A 20,138-nucleotide genomic window follows, 5' to 3' on the forward strand; every position below is an offset into this window, starting at 1 on the left:
TCTTTCTCCATTAAAGTAACTGTGTCCTGAACAGTGGACACAATTATTTTGTTAGCAGTGTCTGCGTCAATGATGTGCTTGAATTTCTTTTTTTTAAAAGAAAAAGAAACAGGTAACGATATCTGTTACCCTGTGGGTTTTTTTCTTCTTCTAACTGACTTCACTTTTTGAAATGGTAGTGGCAATTAGGCCTCACATTTTCTATTTCTGGAATGAATAATGTGTGCCCCTTAGGGTCAAGTCCCAAGGAGGTGAGAACTGCATATTGGAATTTATCTTTTCAGCCTGAGAGAGTGGGAAAATGCCTCAAATATAATAAGTCAGCAGGAAAGCTGTGAAACAAAATCATTTTATTTGTTGACAGAAATATTTGTGAACTGTATATTGCTTTGTTGATGAGAATTTTTGATGCAAATTGAGACACCGACAATTGGCAATTTTCTAGGACAGAAAAGACGCTCTGTCGATCCCTGTTTCTCACCTGCATACATACATATATTTATTCTCTGTATTTGACTTTAACATCTTTGATGACACTGCCCCTTGCTGTTGATGGAAAAGTGATAAACATGTTTCACCATGCTATTACAGATGGGACAAGTAGTACTGACATAACAGTACTATTCATATACACTGCTAGTCAGACAGTTGTTGTTGTTGTTGTTGTTGTTGTTGTTGTAGGGTTTAACACTATTTTTCAGCAGACAATAGGCTATACAAGGTGGCCAGTATTAACGGTGGAGGAAGAACCCGGGAAAATCCTGGAAAGAACCACTGACCCACAAGAAGCCACTGGCAAGCTTTCTCACATACCCACACTGGCTGAATCCGAGACTCGAACCCACACAGAATGAGGTGAGATGGCAGTGATCTGTAACAGAGAGCACTTTAGACCACTCAGGGCCCCCTAGTCAGACAGAAAAAGGTGTTTGATCGAACAAGAAATAGAGACAGATGATGACATCAGTAGTCTCATTCAATTAGATCTCTCATATAACTTGCAATTGTTATCCACTAAATGCTTCACCAATCATTTTAGAAATAGAAGGCACTACAGTTAAACTCTGAAGAAGCAAACTATGAAGATTTTTCTCTCTATCTCAAAATTTACCAGGACACACTTTCTGCAATCATTATGCCAAAATTCTATTGTAAGCCTGCAAGAATATCGTTATCACTTTTCAAACAGACACTGATGCAGGAGGCATTTTTCAACTGCTGTAAGTACTCACTTATATGTCAAGTGAAACTGCAAACAACAAAGTTCTTGATTTGCCCTAGCATAATGTGCCTGCAGATCATGGTCTATGTTGTTTGTTCTACTGATTACTCCTAAGATACTGAACAGGCCCAGATCTGCAGGTGCATAATGCATCTGCAGATCTAGGTCTGTGCAGTTTGCAGTTGGACTCAACTTATAAGCAGGTAATGACAGTAGCCAATGAAACTGTCCAAGCTTACACAAAACATGACATCATTACATCACAAGAATGCATTACATCATCTCATCTCATTAGTCAATAAAATCACTTCTCCAAATTCTCGGAAAGCCTCATTCTGTTATGACCAGGACAAATCAAGACACTCATTTGGTGGCGATCTCATTGGGCCCTGAACGAGGTCTGGTTGAACAAGACTTAAAAAAGGGGGATCTGAGAATGGCAATATAATGATGCAGTTCTATGCCAATGCAGTTAAGAGAGCAGTCCTAGTAAATCAATGTACACACATCTAGTAATAGTATGCCATAGTTTTGCTAGAATCAAGACACTTAGGTACAGGTTATACAACCTTTAATATTATACTGAAATTTCAGTTAAATACAGCTAATGAATATGGGTGAAACGATTCGTTGACATATCAGTGAATCAATACTAAGCCATATTGATACACATATCAATACAAGAAGTTGAGAATTGATATAAAATGATACTAATCCCATACAAATACTTTAATATTCAACATCCATGAATAATTGTTAGTCATTTACCTTTTTTATTCTTTAAATTGAGAATTCATACAATACAGATGTCGATGGCATAGGCACTCATTTTTGTCAGTAAAAATTGAGAATTCATACAACATAGATGTCGCAGGAGCAGGCACTCATTTTTGTCAGCAAAAAAGAAAACCTTAACATGTGCTCGCCTTTTACAAATTAACAAACAGTGATGTGCTTCATAAAGTCCCACTAAACCTTGCCAATTCCATGCTAATTATCTTATCCCATCCACATGGACAGCATAAAGGAGACATTTTGAATGTGTTCCTCATGTATAATGAAGTACTTGACTCATCATTTAATAACCACTTTTATGCAAAGGTACCCAGTTGATTCATGTCTTGTTTACTTGGGTCTAATTCATGGCTATACTTCTGGTCTGCAATGCAGTGATACAGATACATGTTGCATTCAATTCTGATTGGTGGTTGTTGTTTGTGATAGTCCAGGGTAAACAATAACACCCAGTCAGAACTTAATGCAGCTTATTCCCTGCATGGCACACAGGAAGGCAACAGAGAAACTTCAAGCAAAATTGGTTATTAAATGACCTGTAAAGTACTGAAATCATACATGGGGAGCAAAATTTTTCAATTTTTATGTCAAGATATTTAATCAGTAACAGAATGTGCTCATGGCATATATCAAATTAGCAGAAAATCAGCAATGGGACAGAATTCAAACTGCAAGAATTTGTCACCTTGTGTACATTTTTAATATTTTTTATTATAGACATGAAGTGGAGGTTGTAAATAGTTTTCCTTCTTCACTTACAAAAACAAGTGCCTTTGGCAGTGGCAGTTGTTTTGCATTTGCAGATGCACAATGTTAAAGTTTTTGCTGGTATTCATCCTCATTCCCATACCATGACCTTTTTCTAGATGAGATTTTCCTTGCACATGGCAATTGCACTATGTCTTTTGTTTCAAAGATAATATCGTAATGTCTTCCAAGGTTAGGTGAAGACATGAAATTGGTAATAAGATGCTTCAAAAGCCTTCATGCAGTGCAAAGCAATGGGCGTGGTGACCAAGACGAATGGTGCATCTGATCGTGACTAAATGGCTGAATTAAAATCACTGACAACTAACAGGTAGTCTGTTTGAAAGTACTTTTCTTATCCTATCCTGTCATGGAGGAGAATCCCATATAAACTGATGCTAAATCTATGTCTGTCTGAAATCTGCATACAGGAAATAAAACCAACTTGTCAATACACATAAATGGACACCACCAACCATTGACAGACCTTCTAAAGGAGGAAAGACCATCAAGTTGACATGAGTATCAATAATGTATCGTATTGTACACTGTGCATCATGAATCGTATTGATACGTGGCACAGGTGCATCATTTCACCCCTACTAACAAAGCAGAAGCAATATGACCTTCAAAACTTTTAACAGAATCCTAACAGTGTTCATGATAACCCTATCAAAGTTGATGGCCATGTCATTATTGTTGAAGACAATATCATTACTGTTAATGACAATGTTATTACTACTGATGTCTAATTTGTTTCTTTCTTTGAGCAATGATTGCTCTTACTACTATAAAAGAGTGACAACCATGTCCTGCCTTTCACAGAAAAGAAAAAGCAAAGAACAGAGATGAAATTCTGTTTGTTACCTCTGACTTTGGCGAACCTTTACCACTATCAGATATATGAGAATGCTCCCTCTGTCGCAGTTCACAAACATTTTTCAGAGCAATCATCAGCACTTCCACCGATTCTTCATAGCTCTGTGGATTTTCACTCTAAAGTAAAAAACATAAAGATGAATTTTAACCATTATCAGAAACATGCTGAAAACTATAATAACCAGAATATGCAAATGAACTGATGAATTAAGTAGTGTCACTTAACTTGACTAGACAAACTAGAATAAGGTCAATGACATGCCACTGAAAAAATCCCTGCTCTTCCAAGCTATGCCACTAGTGATATGGCCTGACGTTGAGACCTATGCTGTAACATTGTAAATGTGTACAAGTTTGTACATATCCCATTAGTGTACATATGGTTTCTAAGCTGGGAATCATGACAGTTTCCATGTTTTTAAGCCAAGAGCAATTTATTCCATGGGCATGATCCAGGGACTGTGCTGATTGCACAACTGCATTTATCTCCATGCATATTTCATGGGTTATAGGGTGGGGTCATACAGTTTCCAAGTTATGTCCCAATGGCAAGTCTCCTACCCCAGGATCTGTATTAGATAAATGTCTAATTTTGTCTCTGAATGTCTTTCAATCCTGTATATTTTTTTATGGGCATGAATCTTAATAATTGCCAAGTTATCAAGAAGAGGCAAAACTCCTCCACCCCGGAAGCAAGACCCAAGGGTGAAATCCAAAATCCAGTAACAAATGCTATTGTCCCGTCCTTGATGATGATACATGCCAATTTTCAATCTTTCAGATATTTAAGAAATTGCTTTGAGAATTTTCAAAAATGTTCCATTCTCACTTGCCTCACATCCATGGGTGATGTCAAAATATTAAAATAATTTACAGACCAGCCAAGTTAGATCACAAAGTATGAGTTTTTTTAACCATGTAGAAGGCTAAACACTACATTATTAATGGATGGTTGTACAGATGGGCAAGACAACATAACCTTTACCCGTTGCTTTTTTAAAAAAAGAAACTCCTGGGATAATAATTTTTGGAACAAAACAAATCATGATGAATTCACTCCCACTCTCTTAGCAAAAAGCACAACACTAAGAGAAGAATATCGCAAATGGTACATGACGCATTTGTACCAACATTTATTTTACAATCATTTGACTAATATGCCTGGGCAATATGTGTGTGACACATTCTGCTGCTATCCAATGCATCTGGAAAAGTTTCACCAGAATAGTTCAATAGCACCATGAACTTGACCTCTGAAGTATTCAGCATGACCATGTAGCCATGATGTATACAAAGGGGTCAAGTATCATTATAAAAAGCTTGTATTAAAAGGCACAGCCAGGGCAAATAAACAGAGTTACAAACTAGACAAGGAAACAGGTCAAGGGCAACATTTTTATACGGAGCTGACCTGCCTGAAACCCTTGAACTTGAACTTAAACTTACAACAAGCAACTTACAAGATCTTTGGTCATTGTAATGGTATGTGTATACTTTCCAAGGGACTTATACACAATGGTCACAATATCAATGATACAATGTTGCAATAGCCAATCAAGACCATTGGTAAATTTCATGGTAGTACACACATAATCTATTTAATGCTTTGGTTTAGGATTTTTTTGCTTAACCCAAATGAAGGTTACTTTCCCTCTCTTTCTCTCTCAATGTGCTGGCAGATCTGGCAGCAGATAAAGTGACAAAGAAACATTAAGAAGGACAATACAAAAGTAATATTATGGTATGTCTTCCCAAACCCCACCCACATATCCATCATTTTATATATATATATATATATATATATATATATATATATATATATATATATATATATATATATATATATATATATATATATATATATATATATATATATTATATCTCTCTATCTTTCGCTCTTTTACAGTCTGTTGACATATCAGTTTTACCTCTGTGTATCTTTTTCTGGACCAGTTGCAAGCTATAGGTCTTAATCAGTGAAAAAAAAAAGCACAGCAGACCTATGAATGATGGTAAAAATTTTAAAACTCACCAGTGAAAATGGGAAAGAAAAAGTTTGTGTTACGGTTAGTAGCATAATAATGCCTTATATCAACTGTAAGTAAGAGTTGGAATTATCCCTTGATGGTCTATTATCGTTTAGTCTATATTCACCACTTGCTTCCACATGTACTTGCCAAAGACTGAATTGCAGTGCATTCAGTGTTCATTAAGCTAACCATGCAGTGTTTTCAGTGTTCATGAAGCTAACCATGCAGTGTTTTCAGTGCTCATGAAACTAACCATGCAGTGTTTCAGTGTTCATGAAGCTAACCATGCAGTGTTTTCAGTGTTCATGAAGCTAACAATGCAGTGTTTTCAGTGTTCATGAAGCTAACCATGCAGTGTTTTCAGTGTTCATGAAGCTAACCATGCAGTGTTTCAGTGTTCATGAAGCTAACCATGCAATGTTTTCAGTGTTCATGAAGCTAACCATGCAGTGTTTTCAGTGTTCATGAAGCTAACCATGCAGTGTTTTCAGTGTTCATGAAGCTAAACATGCAGTGTTTTCAGTGCTCATGAAGCTAACCATGCAGTGTTTTCAGTGTTCATGAAGCTAACCATGCAGTGTTTTCAGTGCTCATGAAACTAACCATGCAGTGTTTCAGTGTTCATAAGCTAACCATGCAGTGTTTTCAGTGTTCATGAAGCTAACCATGCAGTGTTTTCAGTGTTCATGAAGCTAACCCTGCAGTGTTTTTAGTGCTCATGAAACTAACCATGCAGTGTTTCGGTGTTCATGAAGTTAACCATGCAGTGTTTTCAATGTTCACGAAGCTAACCATGCAGTGTTTTCAGTGTTCATGAAGCTAACCATGCAGTGTTTCAGTGTTCATGAAGCTAACCATGCAGTGTTTTCAGTGTTCATGAAGCTAACCATGCAGTGTTTTCAATGTTCATGAAGCTAACCATGCAGTGTTTTCAATCTTCACGAAGTTAACCAAGCAGTGCATACAATGTTCATGAAGTTAACCAAGCAGTGTTTTCAGTGTTCAACCATGCAGTGTTTTCAGTGTTCATGAAGCTAAACATGCAGTGTTTCAGTGTTCATGAAGCTAACCATGCAGTGTTTTCAGTGTTCATGAAGCTAACCATGCAGTTTTCAGTGTTCATGAAGCTAACCATGCAGTGCATACAATGTTCATGAAGTTAACCAAGCAGTGTTTTCAGTGTTCATGAAGCTAACCATGCAGTGTTTCAGTGTTCATGAAGCTAACCATGCAGTGTTTTCAATGTTCATGAAGCTAACCATGCAGTGTTTTCAGTGTTCATGAAGCTAACCATGCAGTGTTTCAGTGTTCATGAAGCTAACCATGCAGTGTTTTCAATGTTCACAAAGCTAACCATACAGTGTTTTCAGTGTTCATGAAGCTAACAATGCAGTGTTTTCAGTGTTCACGAAGCTAACAATGCAGTGTTTTCAGTGTTCATGAAGCTAACCATGCAGTGTTTCAGTGTTCATGAAGCTAACCATGCAGTGTTTTCAGTGTTCATGAAGCTAACCATGCAGTGTTTTCAGTGTTCATGAAGCTACCCATGCAGTGTTTTCAGTGCTCATGAAACTAACCATGCAGTGTTTTCAGTGTTCATGAAGCTAACCATGCAGTGTTTTCAGCGCTTGATCTACTTTTTCATGAAACCAATAAATCATAAGTATCTTTTATTTATTGAATCAATATGAATGAAACTAGAAGCTCAAAAAAAGAAGCAAATTATCAATTTCCATAGAGGATTGTGAACAGCTACAATAGGTTTAGAATTACATTTTTATTTATATTACAATGGGCAGGGATATGAAGAATTCACTCTCTTTATCAATACACCGTTTTCTGAAGACAATCTTATCTCTGTTGGAAGCGCAAGTACATGTATTTGTATGTTATCTAAATAAAATATATGTATAGCATATATGCTGTATCTTTGAAATTACCACTCATCATATAAATTTTTCTTTAAAAGGAAACTCAGCAAACTGAACAATTTACACACCTTTTGGTGTATCAATTATTTATATTTATATATATATATATATATATATATATATATATAATTCATCTCTGAGAAACTGCATATGTGTAAGTATAGTTACAAATAAAATTTCATTTACTTCTCCTGTACATCTCCCCTTAACTTTTTTTACTTCTCCCATTTTCATTTAGATGGAAAACTCACTTATCCCATGTTTTTTAACAGTATCACAATATCTCCAAGCTTTCAAAGAAGATCTGATACTCAGAAAGCATTTATTTTCATGACAATCATTTCTCAATGGACTGCTCCAGTGACCTAAGTGGTTCAAGCATCCACCTCAGATGTAAGAGGTCATGGGTTCGAACCCCAACCAAGTCATATCAAAGACTTATAAAAATTGTACTAGGTGCTCAGCATTAAGATGTTAGAGTTAGGACTAGTTGGACTGGTGTCAGGATAATGTGACTGGGTGGGACATGATGCCAGATGTCTGCAGCATGGAATCTCAGTGCTAGACATCACTATAAGCTGCCACACTGCAGACAATGTAGTTAAATGAATGAAAAATAGTTAAAGCTAGATTTATTTTAAAAATCCAATGTTTTGCTTACTGTAAATTTATTTATATTTGTGGTAACACCTTTACAAAGAAATGATTCATTATCATTACACTGTTCACTGGATCCTTAAATTTGTTGCCACCAGGAAATTTAAAAAAATTATTCCCCAAAAATAATAATGAAGTCAAAATAATAAAGGTTTATAGAATAGGTTCATAAGTCTAGCTGCAATATACCTTCCCTACTTCCAAAATTTAATAAGATTAGAAATCCATCCATCCTGTCAAAATGATGCAAATAAATAGAAACATTCCGAGTAACAAAGGGCAAAAACTCTATTAAATTCTGTCAAAAATAGTGAAAAACTGAACCTGAAATAACTAAATGTATCATCCCAAGAAGCCTAGAGCTAAGTGCCTTTCCAAAGGACACATCAAGGCAGCCAACACAGGCTGGCAAGGGCAGGGATCAAACCTGCGAACCTTGGTTTAAGAGGCAACTAACTCTCTCTCTCTCTCTCTCTCTCTATATATATATATAATCATATGTAATCTTCATACTGTACTTTTATTGTGATACTTATATACAAACTTTGAAAAGAGGTGAATCCATGGCCCCAACCCTGGCATCTCTACCCGTGTGTCTGGGACAATACAAAATTAAAAAAGAAACAAAAACAAGCCAATGCTTTACCAACTGAGCTACTGAATTTCTCTAAATGATGATTTGGAGAGATATAGGTTGCTATATACCCACTTTACCAACTGAGCTACTGAATCTCTCTAAACGATGATTTGAAGAGATATAGGATGTTATATATCCACTTTTAAGATCTGGATGAGAGATAAAAGTCATCATATTAACAACAACAATGATGAGATATTAACAATTATGAAGACATTTAATATTCATATTAACAACTACAATGGTGATATATAAGCTTCATACTGACAACAACAATCTTTAAATTTGTCACTGTCATAAAATTGTACAGTTCCTATCTGCTGTTTTCAACTAAACAGAGAACCACAAAAAATCCCAAATAAACTGTTTACCTTCAATGAATGATATAGGTCTGTTGAGTCTTTTTCCGGAAGCATCTGAATTTTCTTGCAAAGAAGCTCGTAGGCATCGGAAGGAGCTAAACCTGCAACAGTTATATGAGTCATAATGAGCATTCAACAGAATAAAATGAGTTCCCTACAAGCTAGCTACTACAGACAATAGTATACAAGCAATACATTTTATTGCAAGACAAAGCATACTCCTGTTTTGATGGCGATGCCTTACAAAATTAACATCATGGTCCTTTCTGCTGGAATAACCAAACCATCATCATTTCCTATTCACAATGTATCAGTACCCCTTGGATACAGAAAATACATTAGATTAACAATACTGCAATCAAGTTTTCTTTGCATTCAAATGAAGTTTTAAATAAACTCAAGGCTATGCAACCATGAATGTGCATAGCAGGTGCATCTTTTAAATGTAAGAAGAAATCTTGTCCAAACTTTAATGCTTCACAACTTTTAGAAGAAGCATAGGTATGATTTTCAGTACTACATACTTCTAATATGCTAAAAAACACTGATTTATTTACTTATTTCACTTACATGAATAAAATATTTAGCAATGTATATGGCTAGGATGCTTGATTATTAAACGATGTGTAAATGGGCAATGGAATATCCTTCCTAATCATGGTCACAAAGACACTTATCAACATAAGTTTCTGTTAAATCAGACAAAAAACAAACCTCTTGATGACCAATAATAAGGAAGTCTGTCAATTTATTTCATTAGTACAAAATGCATGACCATTTGGCCAAACTAGTAAATTGTACAAAATACATGAAAATGTTGAAAGTGCTGGATTATTCTAGATATTTCTAGTATGTGCAGCCTTGGCATGGTCCTAAACAGTCCTAATCTGTGCTGCATTGGCATGGTCCTAAACAGTCCTAATATGTACTGTCTTGGCATGGTTCTAGATAGTCCTAGTATGTGCTGCCTTAGCATGATCCTAAACAGTCCTAATCTGTGCTGTGTTGGCATGGTCCTAAACAGTCCTAATCTGTGCTGCTTTGGCATGGTCCTAAACAGTCCTAATCTGTACTGTCTTGGCATGGTTCTAGATAGTTCTAGTATGTGCTGCCTTAGCATGATCCTAAACAGTGCTAATCTGTGCTGTGTTGGCATGGTCCTAAAAAGTCCTAATCTGTACTGTCTTGACATGGTTCTAGATAGTCCTAGCATGTGCTGCCTTAGCATGATCCTAAACAGTCCTAATCTGTGCTGTGTTGGCATGGTCCTAAACAGTCCTAATCTGTGCTGCATTGGCATGGTCCTAAACAGTCCTAATCTGTACTGTCTTGGCATGGTTCTAGATAGTCCTAGTATGTGCTGCCTTAGCATGATCCTAAACAGTCCTAATCTGTGCTGTGTTGGCATGGTCCTAAACAGTCCTAATCTGTGCTGCATTGGCATGGTCCTAAACAGTCCTAATCTGTACTGTCTTGGCATGGTTCTAGATAGTCCTAGTATGTGCTGCCTTAGTATGGTCCTAAACAGTCCTAATCTGTGCTGTGTTGGCATGGTCCTTGTATGTTTAATTTACTTTTGTTTCAGGCAGAATTGATAATGTTGATTTCTTCTCCCAAGTAATTGTCTCTGCCACAATATGTGCATGACTTGGGTGTCTCATGTTGTGTAAATGCTGAAAACTGCAAATTATACCTTTGTTTAATGAACAAGTTCATCTTTCTGCACTCAACATATCAGGGGCAAACATCACTTTTTATCTCCAACATCATTCTCTCTCTTCCTTAGCCAAGGAAATTTATCAGCCCAAATCTGACCAATGGTCCTTTTTTTCATACTTCTGATCATCATTTATCATATCAGCCCTAGCCTCATTCTGAAGTCACATCTTAGACTTCCCTTGCATCATAAGCATGGTAATTGTGCTAGTTGTTGGACATTGTATATAAGAAACAGACTTTGCAAAAACAGCAAGTTTCTGACACTATGGATACTCAAAAGATAATTGAAAGTAATCCTGTTATAAATAATCAGGAATATATACCAGTCTAAAATAAATTGAATGCACTCAATTCACTTAGACCGAATGTCACCATGTTTAATTTTAATGATCGAAACAATACTCATAGGACATTATTAAATCAAGGGCAAATTTAAGCTTTAACAAACAGATAAAACTTAAAATAGTATGGGCCAAGACTTAAAGACATCTGAAAATCTTTTGTCAGGAAGCCACACAACTTCCAACAGTATTATAATAGCATTATCCCCTGCCATGAAATTAGAGTTTTATATCTAATAATGTCTAACCTGCTTCAATATCTGCATGTTTACTAACTGAGGGCAAGTGACTGATCATTGCCTGAAAAGGTTGTACTGTGCAGACCAAGCCTTCAGGTAGTTTGTTTTCGTGATACTTGAATAAAACACAAGGGACCGTATCAAAATATGCTATGCCCCAGAACCGATGGCTCAAACTACATGCTTCCAGAGATTCTGATTGCTGTGACAGTAACATGCTCCTTGGATTAAAGGAAATCCTTGAACAGCAATAACAATTTTTCATCATAAAGATAAAGATTAACACCTACAACTAACATAAATAACAAACACCATACTACTTATAGTGTACATGTAGGATCAAGTTTCTAAAGTTTATTCAATAATGTTATAATGTATATCTATATTATCTCAATTTTCATGATTCTAGATTTAAATGGTCATTTACTAAATAACATATTAAAGTATAATTTTCTTTATAGTTGTAGGTTTGTCTCAAAGATGAGGTCATAGAATTACTTGCAAACACATTCAAAGTTTCAAGAATAGCGAGATGTACTTTTATTGAAGTAAACATGTTGAGTTCATTATAGGTCATGGGATTCCCCCAAGGGAAATCCAGATGACCTAATTTCTGAATAGCTAGCTGCTAAAGTACTTGAGCTTTAATGATTTAATGGATATTAATTATTATCAGTCTTAGAAGAAACAAATACCTGAATCATTTGAGTGGATTCATTTATTTATTTCAATTATCCATTGGTATTACAAAATGCTCAGACTTTTCGGACTTAGTAACTGTACTGAATTACTGTGAATTCATTTAAAGACAATATGAATTAAATCACTGTAAAACATCAAGACTTTTGACACATCAGCACAAATGTGGACTTCATTTGGATTACCACTATAACTCATTTGGATAATTGTATACTTTTAGACTTATGATACAACTTTTAGGACTATTTAGGATTTCATTCACCATACTGAAAGCTATTTTTAATTTTTATTTTTTATTTTCAGAAAATAAATTGTAATTTGAATTTTACAAAACTTGCTGGTTTTCACTCTTTTTCTGTTACATAGTTTAAGACAAAGGAGTTTTACAATAAGAATCATGTAACATATACTAAAACCATAAAAGGACATGTGAGGCATGCTAGAATAGCCAATGATTATTAGAGATTATGACAATTTACAAATACACAAAGATGCACTCTATCAGTGGCCATTCATGAATTTTTTACAAATCCTTAAGGAATGGCTAAATTTGTAATTTATATGCAATGTTGATGCACAAGTGATTAAATACAAAAGGAAAAATATTCAAATTTGTTGACACAATCAAAATGAACCCATTAACACATTATCCCCTGGAGATTTTTTGTCGTTTTCGCCTGAAATTCGAGTAGGAAACACATTTTGAAAACTATTTTTGAATAAATCCTAATAAATCAACTTCCAGTTGATTTTCCAATAACATAATGCCTAGTTGTGTTAGAAACATCATTTTTCATTTGCTATTTAGTTCTTTTTTCTTTTTTTTGCTTAACAAACCCATTATTTTCATATCGAGACCACTCTTTATTTGAAATGCCCATCCTATCTTACTTTCTGCAAAGGTTCATCTGTCTGTTTGCAGTTCATACTAGTCTGCCTTAGATCTGAGACCAAAAAGTCTAAAATCCAGACACAAAATCGGATTCTGACCACAGACAAATTTTGGGTGGAAAAAAAATCAAGTCCAAAACATGAGGTCTTTCCCTCTGTATTTTGCAGTGCAACTAGATATTATTTGGCATTATTGTAGAGCTACATCTCTCTACCTTTCTATAATATCACCCACTTCAGTGTATCATACATGACCTTCACACTACAGAGCTTGGCAGTAGGCTACTACCTCCTGCCACATAAACTCGTCACCAGGGGTTAATGTGTTAAGGACTTTTTTCAGTGATCTCACATTGTTGGCAAAATTGCTAAACCCTGTCTATGTACTTTTTTTTGTTCTTTGATAACAAATTGTTTTATCTGTACTGATGCCAACTTCTTAATAAAAATCGTCAGATCAAAATGCAACTACATATAAATGGATAATTAAAGCTATTCACTGCACATTCAGGAACAGTTTTCCAGTACATGTCATTTGGACTGAAAGAATGCTCATCAACTGAAACTAAGCATACATGTTTAACTACCACCAAACAATTTAAGTGATTATGCTTTTTCATCTCTTTCTTCCTTAAACCTGGTAATATTAAAAAAGTTAGATAACCAAACCTGTAATTAAATTTTCCTGAGCTGTTAGCAAAAGAATACAGCAGTGTGTGTCTAGTACTATCTGCATAAAAACAGTAGGTCTATAATAAATAAAAACATGTTTTTATCTTGCTCCCCACTTCTTGGAAATATGGGCTGCATGCACATTTATATCTGGTGCAAAAGTGCTACTGAGGTTGGACTAGATATTGTGTCTTGGATATCAGCATGTAGATTGTTGTTGTTGTTGGGTTTTAACGCCATTTTTCAGCACATGATAAGCTATACATGGCGGCCAGTATTAATGGTGGGGGAAGAACCCGGGAAAACCCCAGAAAGAACCACCGACCCACGAGAAGCTACTGGCAAGCTTTCTCACATACCCACATTGGCCGAATCCGAGACTCGAACCCACGCAGACAGAGGTGAGATGAAGTGATCTGTAATGGACAGCGCTTTAGACGACTCGGCCACCCTCATGTAGATTGTGTAAGAAAATTTTAAGCATAATGTTTTAAAGTAACTTGTGGAATGAAAACAAAACCACAGTATATTCATTATTTTAATAAATGAATAATAAATGCAAACATGTTACAGATCACTTGAATAGTTTCTTTTCTTGTCCTATCAACTGATAATACTTACATGTGATTTCTTTACATTTAAAAGCAGAATCTATCTCTCTCTCCAACATGGTTATGAAACTCAATGTGCCATTAAACTTTTTATACTTTGTGGAGCACCTAAATATTCTTATGGGATTCTCAGCTCAGAAATCTTTCTTTCACCTCTCATAAATACATGTATGTCAACAAATTTTAGTGGGTGAGTCCTGAAATATTAAAAGTCATTGTGTACAGCTTAAAAAGAGCAATCTGCACAATCTACTGCAGCTTATCCAACAAACAAGTTCCACATCATGTAGTGGACATCCACTATTACAAAATTATACATGTATTTCAGCTACTTTCCAAAAGTGGCAATAAAACATATTCCATCCACTACAAGCCATGACAGACTTCAACAATGACCACTATATCAGGTCTGTGACACACAACATCAAAGAAGATAAATTTCCACCAAAGAAACGTGCATTTTCCAAACTGCAATGCATGTACTGTATGCAAATGATTAGGATAAACCAACGATTAACATTCAATACTTTAATGATGCTACTTAAATAATATTTAAAACACTGTTCAGTTAGTCAGCTGAAATCAGTCGATGTAACATAAGATCACATGATATGTATATCAGCATGAATTTTGTCAAAAGAAACAATTAGGGTGATAATAAAAAAGAAGGTCTACTTTTGTTTTTAACAATGCAACAAACACAATTAAGTCACAGATCTAAACATAGCTACCACTAATTATGCTCCCATGGAAAAACTAGTGGTCATCAGTTTGATGGTCAACTGACACTTCACGCTTGAATACAAGAGGACATATCACATGACATAGATGATGAATGTCCTGAAACTGAATTAAAAAATAAATTTGAAACACACTTTACCTTACAAGACTTAGTTCATTGGTATTCATTTCTTAAAGTGTTGCCACCAGTATGCATTACTAATATTTTCACTGATAGATATTGGATGCATAACCTTGTTTTAACAGTGTAATCTGTTTCTTAAAGGAAATTTAACATAATATATAATATTAAAAGTTGTGAATTTCATGATGGTGATTCCAAATTTATGGGCACTAAGTGCCATTTTCAATGATAAAAACAAACTATATATAAAGGCTTTTAACTAATTTCAACCAAGTTGTTATTATCATTCAGTAAATAGGAACCTAATGGAGGCGAGGGGGGAGGGGCGACTATTTCACACCTGATCTCATGTTATATACAGGTTCACAAGCTATCAAAGCATACTAAAATGAGGGCGGGATGTAATCAATTTATGTAATTGTCAATTACACATACCAGTTACATCATTTTGGAATGATAACCTGTTTTTGTGGTTACTGTCATACACATTAATTTTTTAAAAATTCTTAAACCATATGCAATTGGCAGTCCCCCCCCCCCCAATAACTTCTCCTCAAATATTGCTCTCCAATTAACTTGGCATCCTAGACAACCACCTAGTTTGCCTATAAGGATGGGCTGCCCCTGATTCCAACTAAAAACATTTTACCATATGTATTGGTGTATTGAGTATTTCTAATCCTTCTAGATCATTTAAATTGCAGAGCAAGTACAACACCAATAGCAAGCAAAATAAAATACAGATATTTTTCTACATCCTAAATTCTGACCGTATGACTCCCTATTTTCTCATGACTTTACCCCATTTAAAAAGTGGGTAGTCATTTCACTAAATAATTTGAGTCCAGCAATAAAGCCCTAGAGTTTTATCTTATTTATAGGTATAAACAAACTTCAATCTTAAGAGGTTTACCTCAGAGGAACTGATCGTAAGTAACGGATTCGGTTTTGTTTTCTTCAACACAGGTTATTTAGTGGTGAGGCATTTGAAGTAAACTGCAAGGAAACCCTACAGTAACCCATCATGTCTGATCCTATAGTAGGATCGGAACATGCACATTTTCAGTCACAAGTCCAGCATTCTAACCCGAGTCACTGCAACTCCAATTTTAAGCAAAAACTTGATTCACTGACCTGAAATTTCCTGACACAGTTTGCTGTACTGGTGTAATGGGCAGTTAATACAAATTTGGTGCATCTGGAGGCGTCGTTGATCATATGCTGTCTGGAAGGTGGATCTTAATGTGTTCATAATCTCATTAACCTGAGAAGAGAAAGATTAACTATAAATACCACTGTATCATCACTAACATCGATGAAGTCTGCATATGGTTCATGCTTACTCTCATGAATTACAACCCAGAGATAACCATGTTTTTTTTCTTCTTCAGATTGCTAATATATATATATATATATATATATATATATATATATATATATATATATATATATATATATATATATATATATATATATATATATCGGGGTTTATACTTTATACTTTTACAAATTGCATGTGCATTGGCTATAATATTTTTAGATTGAGTGACATCGTTCAATGGTTATAATCTACAATTTTATCACCAAACAGACAAAACATAATTTTCACCAGTAAATTATATTTATCTGGTACATCAGCAAATTTGAAAATGTAGAATGATTTTCTTTTTTTGAAACAATGTGGAAAATACTGTCCCAAAATAACTGAAAATATGATTATGAATGACAACACGATACAGGGAAAAACTGGGTCTGTGCCTGACTGGGAATGAAAATTTAACTATTGACTCACTGGTCCACATAAGCTAAAGACCAATCCAACGGTTAAGACTGACATGCAAGTCAACAGTGCATTAACATTAATGAAAAAGAAAAGAAAAAAAACAAATAATGCAAGCTGAAAATTCAGACAACTACTTGGTACTGATGCCTTCTGGAAACTACTTGGGATTGGTGCTTCTGGAAACAATCTATGGTGTTGAGGAAAGATGTACAGCCACGACTGTTATGTAATTTTGGCCCAAATATAGACCATTCTTTTGCTTAGTTTAACAAGCCAACTCAAAATCAGCAATCACCATATATGCAGTGTAAAAAAAACAGATATTCAAACCTTTTCTTCTGATCTACATTAAGCTTTGCAAAAGCTCTGAACAATTGGGGTGGGAGTAGGGTGCAAGAAATATGCCCATTGCTTGTTTCATGTGCTATCAGTGGGTCAGTTTTAAAATAATGCCTTTGAATATGACACTGGAATGATTTGCTGACACAGGGTACAATGTACATACTGAACAAAGATCATACTCAACCCATGGCCAAGTCTTTATCCAGTGATTCTGGAAAATTTTAATAATGTTTTGCATCCTTTTCAGTCCTGGGACATTTAAGATCTATGTGTAACATGTCTCATAGCAGACAAATTCCCTGTGATTGATTCTTGCCTCTAGGCGGCTGATCCTTAGAGTGCTAAAACAAACGCATAGTCATCCGTCTAGACCATATGGTAAGCTGATACAACTGATGTTTAGTGTTAGCTATGGTTGAGAATAGACAAACGGATGATGAAGTTCAATCACAGACCGGTGATTCATGTTAAATTTGCCATATCCAGTTACATTCTACACCACCAGTCTCACACTATCACACAACCTACGCTTACATCAGTACACTTTTATGATTCCTTATGGATGATTTAGGGGGGTTAAAAAACACATTTTCTTCGATTTATAGGAAAAAGTAAGAAATATTCTGATGGATTAGTGCTGCTAACATATGACATGTCCACAAATAAAAATTGTCAGTCCTAGACCTCTGACCACGATAAATTTCAGGCCCTACTAGAACTAGAATTTGGGAGCATCTGAATACATGAGGAATTTAATGAAGAAATACTGTAACATTAATAACTAGGATAAGCAGAATTCATGAATTCATTTGACTTCTCAGCTTGTCTTTTCTAAAAGAAACCAAAGGAATTGTACATTTTAACATTGTAGAATAGACACTGTGGGAGGTATAACAGTGTTAAACATTCCACTGGTAGATTGTGGATAGTACTGCCAAACATTCTTCAGTTCAACCAATCACACTACATTAAAGTAGTTTTAGCACAAGCTGGTAGCTGGTGATTGTTTTTTTACCATACATCTGTATATGAATCTCAACCTACAATTCCCAAATTTCCAAAACGCTGATTTAAAAGTTGTACAATACACTGTCATATTCCACTGAGATGTTTCATCCATGCAAAGATCAGCATCTTCTTCCATTGGAGTCAAATTAGTCTAAGCCAAGAAGACCCTTGCTTTTTCCAATTTAGCATTACTGAAAGCATCTGCGTGATACATGATTCAATCTACCTCAAAATAATCCATAAATGTTCAGACTCTTTCATTTCATGCCCAATCAATCACAATCAAGCCTGGTAATAACATGCTAATAATGAAGTGAAGAAAGAGCACACTGGAGTTTGGGCTAAATATAAAAAGTCAAAAATTGGTTTGCAACAAATGATCAATAAGATAGGCGGGTAGTTACAATAAACATGCCAAAAATAGTGCTTACAGTTTGACCTCAATACAACAGAAAACTGCACACAAGGAAAATAATGTTACACACTGTATTTTAAACATATAAAGTGAGACAACTTCCTACAATTCTTTTAAAAATAAATCTGTAACCTTTGTCAGCACATACAATGTATACAGTATTAAAAAGTAAACATGTTTTAGTATCTTCTGCCCATACAACAATACATCGTATTCTGTTCCCAAGTTGATTATTTTTCTGAAGATTTTAGTTTCTGCATCAATATAAAACCTCAAGTTTGTTAATTTTTTATTATTCTATCTCTTGGAAATTTTCATTTTCCTATGCAACATTTTCCCACTTTTCTGTAAGGATATTTTTATTAACAAAGTAATTAAGAAATATTTATTTTATTTTTTAAGAAAACAATAAACATACTGCACTAATTCAATATCAATAGCAGTATCGATGAAATGGATGCTGCTGCTTGATTTTTGTTCCCCCTTATTAATATGATGGAACACATATGATCATAAGTGAGGAAAAAAACTTACACGTATACTATATATATTGTATACAAATAAAAGTCCCCAAATCAATTTCAGACATGTTTCATATTTTTCCATCATGAAAAAACAGTCTAATCTGAACTGATACACCAGCACCATTTCAGCCAATGGGAAAATAGCTCCCAATACCCAAAACAAAGTAATTGCCCACCAAAACACCAGAGACGGTTTCCCACTCCTCCCGTTACTTTTTCAGCTGCTACAACTTTATTTATGTTACCTTGATCTGCAGTTGAACGAAAAACATGTAAAGTCCAATCAACCAGTAACACAACACAAACTACTGCAATAAAAAACAGCAAATAAAACTAAAGCCTTTTTTTGACTGTGACCTCAAAAACTCAAAATTATCTGCTACATCATCAAATGATTTCACAGCAATTGTCCAAACACGTTCATTTTACTCACGTATGGGCTACACTAAAGAAAGAATATTTTTTTCTCTCCAACTGATCAATCTGAAATGAATACAAAACTGACATGGAAATCTACACAATATTTTGCCATGGAAAAACAGTAATTGCCTCAGAAAGAAATCAAAAGAGAAAGAGGTTTAGAAATACAAAATGATGGAGAGACATGGATTTACATACAGACAACCACATGCACAGACAGGCAAGAATACTTACCACACAAGCAGAATGGCACCGTAGAAGATGACAAGTAAAGCTCTTAGGTGGCTCTCTAACAATGAACCCAAACACATCTCCTTTGTTATTTCCCTGAAAGCACAAAGTGTACATA

General features: G+C 35.0%; 1 protein-coding gene across 3 annotated transcripts in view; it reads right to left on the bottom strand.

Annotated features, from left to right (window-relative positions):
- Positions 1-20,138, bottom strand: part of LOC149798441 (TBC1 domain family member 1-like) — a 138,824-nt gene that overhangs the window by 68,423 nt on the left and 50,263 nt on the right. For all 3 annotated transcript variants that reach the window (XM_089963631.1, XM_089963630.1, XM_089963632.1), the window contains 4 exons: positions 20,024-20,116; positions 16,432-16,561; positions 9,270-9,361; positions 3,632-3,760 (listed from right to left, as the gene is read on the bottom strand). In XM_089963631.1, coding sequence (XP_089819757.1) covers positions 3,632-3,760; positions 9,270-9,361; positions 16,432-16,561; positions 20,024-20,116 — 444 coding nt within the window. The remainder of the gene's footprint in view (positions 1-3,631; positions 3,761-9,269; positions 9,362-16,431; positions 16,562-20,023; positions 20,117-20,138) is intronic.

The sequence above is a fragment of the Sinohyriopsis cumingii genome, chromosome 6 (assembly GCF_028554795.1).
Source record: "Sinohyriopsis cumingii isolate HCF-2022 chromosome 6, ASM2855479v2, whole genome shotgun sequence".
NCBI classification, from domain to species: Eukaryota; Metazoa; Mollusca; class Bivalvia; order Unionida; family Unionidae; genus Sinohyriopsis; species Sinohyriopsis cumingii.